General features: G+C 35.3%; 1 protein-coding gene across 1 annotated transcript; it reads right to left on the reverse strand.

The window, feature by feature from the left end:
* Nucleotides 1–398: 398 nt before the first annotated feature.
* On the reverse strand, nt 399–3,543 carry LOC142611352 (trihelix transcription factor PTL). The gene is made up of 2 exons (XM_075783461.1): nt 2,818–3,543; nt 399–1,996 (listed from the first exon to the last, which is right to left on the reverse strand). The coding sequence occupies exons 1-2, from the start codon at nt 3,279–3,281 to the stop codon at nt 748–750; spliced, it is 1,713 nt and encodes a 570-aa protein (XP_075639576.1). The 5' UTR covers nt 3,282–3,543; the 3' UTR covers nt 399–747.
* Nucleotides 3,544–7,188: the final 3,645 nt, after the last annotated feature.

Here is a 7,188-nt window from a genome sequence, read left to right on the forward strand (position 1 = left end):
TTGGAATAAATCACTGTATATTTCTTCCTTGTTGACTCTGAACAACATGACTAGGTACATAAGTACATTGCTCTTGATCCGGGTAAATGTATTCCAATATTGTCATTAGTAGTGATGGAAGAAATTTGTCCACAAGGACACAATAGGACAATGAGTTTATTACCAAATGTAAGAAGTAAAAGTACTTACACTTTGTTCATGCACTGATGGTGCATCAAATATGAATTTTGAAATCTACAAGAAATGTATAATCTGATAAGTAAATTATTCTCTCTCACACATACACGCCCAATGCTTCTCTAGGGGTCCAAAGATTATTGAAGAATAGAAAATAAAGTATGGAAGGGAAAGATGTAAGAAGGAATTAATAAATGAACTACAATATGATAGTACCAATTGCATGCACAGAAGGGAAATTTATCACAAAATGGAAAACTTACAGAACATTGAGACCATAATCCGATAATTTGAGCAAAATATTAATTGCTTCCTCCTTTCCCCATTACACTGATAAAACACAAACCCATTATTTTATTCTTAAATGTGCAGCTTCTAAGTCCTAATATACATAAATCTTCAGTCAGCTAGCTCTTACACAATGTAAGTCCATTGTACCAGAGGCATTTTCAAACCTCTTACCTCTTAACAATTCAACTACGTACCTTTTCCCGCCCTTCAAAGTTTCTTCCCAATCCAGATAATTAAAAAAACTTAACAAACTCTATGTGCTTTTTTTTTTTTTTTTACTTACTGGTTGTGATTGCCTTTGTTGAGTTTCAAAGCATAATTTTCCCACAAGTTTTCCCCATCAGCCATCAAGAAGGGAAAGCAACTCTCATGCACAGAATTCCCAGCATTGGAATTAGAAGGGGAAGAACCATCATTATTACCTTGTAGTCTCACAGTCTCTGGCTCTTGTTCATTCATTTCACAATAAGCCCCACCTTGATTGTATAGGGAAGACTCATGATTCTGAAAGTAGCCACAGCTTCTTGAATTCTCTTTGCGCTTCTTATAACCCTCCTTGCTTCTTCTCTGACAATTATTAATGCGTTCCCATTTGTCTTTGTACATTAAAGCACTCCTATCATATCCCAAACAAGCCATCTTTCCTGCTATTTCTTCCCACAAAGCCTCTTCTGAACACACACTTTGCCTGAACCTTAATTCCATTCCATTTCTGAATTGCATTAGCCTCATAATCTCAGACTCAGGCCAGCTTTCACCTTTCCCATTATTATTTAGTATTTCACTTCCATCCTCATTCTGGTTTTCACTTTGGTTTTGAATTTCAGCAGCCATTAAAGCCTCAGAAGATGAAGCTTTTACTTCACTTCCTGTTAGCTTCTGCAATGCTTCCATCAAAGCTGCATCTCTAGCTTCAATCCAAGATCTCTCTTTAGCCCAAAACTTGTGCTCCCTTTCTATCCTCGCTGCCTCTTCTTTCCTCCATTCTTCTTCTTTTAACATCCTCTCTTGTTCTTTCTGTTCAAGGGTATTCATCAGCTTCTCCAGCCATGCCTCTTGCTTCTCCATTAAATTTCTCATTTGGGAATCAATGAAGTCCTTTATCTTTCCCTTCCAGCTTCTTCCTCTTCTTTTCCTCCTCTTCTCTCCCGAGTCATTCTCCACCACCGCCGCCGCGGTGCTGAGATCATTGTCATCGGAGGAAGAAGTACCATACTCAGAGGAATTAGATAGGCTAAGACTATCACAATGCTTTTGAGATTGAAAGCCATCTTGATTTGCTTGAGTGATATTCTGGCCTATGGTATGAAATCGAAGACCGTGTCCAGCAAAATGGCTTTCTGGGACTGAGTTTGTATTGCTGGCTTCTCCATAGAGAGCTTCGAGTTGGCGAAAGAACCTGTAGTGCTTACCATCTTGTCTTCCAGCCTTGCCTTCCTTTGTTTTCTTGTAATATTTGTACAAGTTTTCAAACTTCTCTCTACATTTCTTCCCGCTTCTTTGGTATCCATGTTCTTCAGACATGATCCTAAAAGGAAAGAAGAATAATACAATCAAATGGATATGAAAAATGAATTGAATTTTTTTATATAAGAAATGAAATAATGATGGGTGGGGGAACCCTAGATTGCGCATTGTAAAAGAATAGAGAGCAACACAGATTTTCATGTGGTGATGCTCTTAATTATCTAATGGTACCACTCAATCTCATATGCCTTCCTTGTTAAGTAATTACAGTGAACCAAACTAAGCACATGACCATTCAAATTGCTAAAACGAAGATGGGTTTTTGATAGGGTAGGGGTAGCATGTAGCTAAAAGATATGTCTTTTCATCAGATGAAACTAATAGTGGGTACACCTTTCCAAGAAAAAAAAAAAAAAAAACCAGTAAAACTTGCACTTAAAAGAAGGTACACATTTTCAAAACGAAAACAAGTCAGTGAAAGAACTATACAGTTTATGATCAGCCATTAATTTATATTTTTTTCTTAATACGAAACCTGTAAATCGAAGTAAACAAGGAAAATAACACCTGGGTTTCCAACTAAAGCTCATGGACTCATAGTGTAGTCATTTTCTAACTCAAAATCATAAAATCGCTTCCAAGTTTTGAGATATTACAGCGAAAAAAAAGAAAAAAGAACTCTATGTTCTCTACACTCCCTAGCTATAATAACATGGACAAACCTCTTAATCCTTCATCATCACCATCAATAATAGAGAACTAAAATTACACCAAGACCCCAAAACCAAAAGAAGAAAGGAGAAAGTTTTGGTGACAAAAGGGGAAAGATAATGAAAAGGAGGACTAGGGTACATAATACATACATAGAAAGAAATGAAATACCTAGAAACTTCATCCCATAAGGGACCCTTTTGATTAGCCTCTTTGAACTTAGGATCAAGTCGAGATCTGATCTCAAGAAGAGTGAGAGTCTCTTGTCTAGGCCATCTTCCAGTGGCAGCATCGCCTCCTAAGCAACCAGTATCAGCGTCTAACCCACTGAGAGATGGAGTAGAAGTAGCAGTATTAGTAGCGGCGACAGTTGTAATGGCAGCTTGAGTAGAAGTAGAATCAGCACGAAAGTCGTGGAGGCCACGAGGCAAGAGCTCCGGAGGTACTTGTTGATGTTGATGATGATGACGATTCAACATCAGCATATCATAGTGTTGTTGAGAAGTGGGTGTGAGGCTTCGGTGTTGGTGAGCAGAGAAAAGGTCTTGGGGTTCAGGGATAGCTGGGAAATGAGACCTAGGACCATTCATGAGTTGCCTTAGATCGGCTATGTTATACTGATCTTCCATTTCCATGGGGGGGTTTGAAATAAGAGTCAAGAAACAGAAAAAAACCGAAGTAAAGAAAGGGTGAGAGAAAGAAAGATAAAGGTATTTGGAGAAAGAGAGTAAGAGAGAGAAAGAGAGAAACGAAAGAGGAGCGGCAGACTCGGATCGTGTCGTCCACGAAAAAGCTCGAATTTTATGTACAGGACAATGGTCCCATGTCTGTGTCAAAGTTTTGTATGCAATCTCTCTCTCTCTCTCTCTCTCTATGGGTCTCCTCGTTCTCTGTCTTTGTTTAGTACAGAGGTTTGGAGGTTCACACTCAAACCCAAAATATAAATAGCAAAGCTTTTTTTTTTTTAATATTTAAAAAAACCCATAATTTTATAAATTAAACCCTAAATTTCCAGATGTTCCAAGGTAAATTTTGTGGAGTTTTATTCGTAATAATAATGAAAATATAGGGTTTAAAGTGGGATATTTAAAAAAAGTAAAAGATTTTGAATTTTTATGATTAAAATAAAATTAATGGATATTTGTTTGGAGTTTTATTTATAAAAAAAAGAAAAGAAAGAGAAAGAGAAAGAGAGAAGGGTGTGAGGACAAAGAGGATAACGAGGGACACGAACAAACACGTAATAGTAAGAGCAATAAGGGACTAGTGAACGAGGGACACGTGGTTAAAGGAAATACGACCAATGGAGGACAGTCCATTTGTGCCTTGCTGACGTGTGAACAGTGCCTAGGATCCTGGCCTTTTGACTCTCTCTCTCTCTCTCTCTCTCTCCTTCCTTCCTCCATGCACGGAATGAACCAATAAATGGTTGTCACGTCGGATGCTCAAACGCTGTCGTTTGCTTTGGAGTAGGGTAGGTAGAATTTTTGAATAGGGTTGTTGCCAAATCAATAGATCGTTGTTTTTCCTAGTTCTATAATTATGCCTTAATTTATGGTATTTTTTGATTTTGTTTTTTCCTCCATCCCTCGTTATATATAGGAAACTCATGATATATAGGAAACCTTTTTATTAGTTATTATTGTTAGGGCAAAAAAATAATCTTAGTATTAAGTTCAAATTTAAACCAATAATAACTAACCATTTAGATTGTGAGATTCGCAATTTCTAAGAGATAATAGTTAGTTTGAATGGAAGGTCTAACCAAGTTTACTTTATTCTCTTTTCCTCCTCTTCCATCAAAACTCACCATAAATGCTTGAGCTACAAAGATGGTCTAATGTTAGGACAGTTAACACAAGTTCATCAACTTGGTTCTCTCGCTTGGTCTTGGCTTGTTGTCGAGATGCCATGTCATTACCTTAAATTGAGACAACAAATTGTAAACGTGGCTATCATGAATAAATTACCACTCATTCAAAAAAATTTAAATAATATTGACATTTAACCCTTAATATGATAACAAAAATTCTACTTCCTTTGTTACATAAGGGCAATATAGCATTAAAAGAAACTTGAATAATATGTTTCCTAATTCAAGATAATATTATTGAATCATATTAGTTTTGATGGAGAATAGAAATGAACTATCATCCAAGAAGATCATCTAAGAAAGTCACAAGAAGCTCGTCTAAAAAAGACTGTTTGCATAAAGTCATTGTCCATAGTATATAATGTTCAACACTTAGTAATTTTTAGCTATATCAATCCATCATTTCTGGGGTTTATCATGAAAATCCACTAATTTGGAATGAGGGAATAAATTTCTTGGAATTCGTTTCCACTTACCCTAAGAAGCCCACATGTCTCGCATGAGAGTAGTTGCACCAAATAAGGAGACCCACTCAAGATCTTTTATATAAAGGCCAGACTTCACCAAATCAGAGATGCATGAAAAATTTACTAACTTTTACACTTGAAAAATTTATGAAGATCTTAATTAAGGGAAATTTTGACTTAACCATTGAAGGGTCCTTAACCGGCACCACACTGGTGTATTCTAATAGTGCTTTTCTCTTATTTTTAGGTCTTCAATCATCAACTAAGTCCGAAGTAGACATCCCACTGATTTCATACTTCATCAAGTTTCTTGCACAAGAGATCCTTGATTAAGATTGACTACACAATAAGTTTGATGCTTTGATCATCATTTGATGTTGATACTTGATCTGATATCTTTTGATGCTAACATTGGTAATCATTATAGACCAATTAAATTTAATGAAAGTTCCATATAATAATTCTTGATGCGCACTGTGTTGGTTAGTCTAACCATGAATTAAGTATTTCAAAGTTCAAACAGATAATTTTTCGCACAAATAGTGTTATTTTCGAAAGTGGCATACAATATTTGCAGCCAAGGCATGCATACCTCTGTTAATGGCTCATATTTAGGGATGTTGATACTTGATTAGATTGGATTCCAAATCCAAACTGGCTCAATTATAAATGACATGTCTCAAACTCAACCTGTCAACAGCAGCCAAAACCCGACGAAGTCTAATATATCTATATATTAACCCACCTTTTTGTTGGTATAACATTCAATTAAGTCTCTTACAATTTTTTTTTTTAAAATCAATTAAGTCAAAACATGTTTTTAGATAATTAATTACTTGAATAAGTTTGTAGTAGAAATCGTATAATATTGAGCAATGATCATATTGCCAAATCCTTTGAGGTTAAAAGTTTAAAACTTTCATATGGAACCTAATTAGTCCAAACCTATTCCATTTAGGCCAGGTCAGATTAATAGATTAACCCGATGCATGAAAAGAGGGAGGATGGTGGGTAGATTTCGAGGCATGAAAAAAAAATGTACATGTTTAATTACACATGCAAAACTTTTTGTTGCTACATCTCCCTTTTCCATCCAATAGTTAATGACAAAAACTTTTTTGATACAAAGTTAAAGATAATAAAGACTAAACTGAAAGGTTAGAATTCATATTGAAACATGAAGCGAAGTATGAGGACCAAAAATGTAATTAAACTAATAAAAATATTTACATGACTTAGGCCAATAAAAAAAAAATCATGGCTCGTAAGTCTTAATTGATTATTTTCTATGTGTAGTTAGAAGATAAATTTATTTATTCAAGTGTAAAAGTGGGGAAATGCTTAATGGCATTCCTGTTCTTACCCACTTACTAGCCAATTTTATTGAAAAGTATGAATTTCGTGATATTGATTGCTGATGTTGTTCAAAAAATCAGTTTAAAAAAACTCTAGTGCAACTCAACATCTTGGGCCTAGACCTTCAAGTCATCACCTTTAGTAAACATTAACTATTCAAGGCTCCTACTATAACTTACTATAACTTACTATCCTCTAGGGATGTAGGATAATTATCATTGTCTCATTGAAACTAGTGTACCTTTTTATTTCTTTAATAGTGAATGTGGGATTTCAAAATTTTAAATTTGAGGCCAGTTTGAATAAATTTCATAGTCTTTGTTGATCCACAAAGAGAGATTTTCCAAGTTCCCGTGACCTTGATTTACTCATGTATGTTTGCTTGATTGCTTCTATCATTATCTAAGAGGCTCTAACTAAAGTTTTCTCCTCAATACTCATGATTTTTATCACATTCAGATCCATTGATCAATTTTTATTAAATCTTGTCATACTTGACTTGCCCATTGTCCCCACATTCTTCGGTACATTATTTCTTTTATGGGAATTCAGTCCATCTTTTACTGGTACTAGAAATGTTTTAAGGGTTTTCACATCCCCTGGCTGTATGGTACTAAAGATAAACTAGTTTAGGCTCGTATAAACCAGTTATATCATAGATTCATAACCCAGCAAGCCAACTTTGGATGTGTTTGAGTGATCAAGCTAATATATGATTGACACATGAGAAATCAACCCTGAACATTGAAGCGTGAATTATTAGATCCAACGACAGAGGAGTTGCGTAACTTGCATATGTACTTTTACTGTCATAAGTCTTTGTACTGCGGAACTTTGGGCTTTGAA

The sequence above is a fragment of the Castanea sativa genome, chromosome 9 (assembly GCF_040712315.1).
Source record: "Castanea sativa cultivar Marrone di Chiusa Pesio chromosome 9, ASM4071231v1".
Lineage (NCBI taxonomy): Eukaryota > Viridiplantae > Streptophyta > Magnoliopsida > Fagales > Fagaceae > Castanea > Castanea sativa.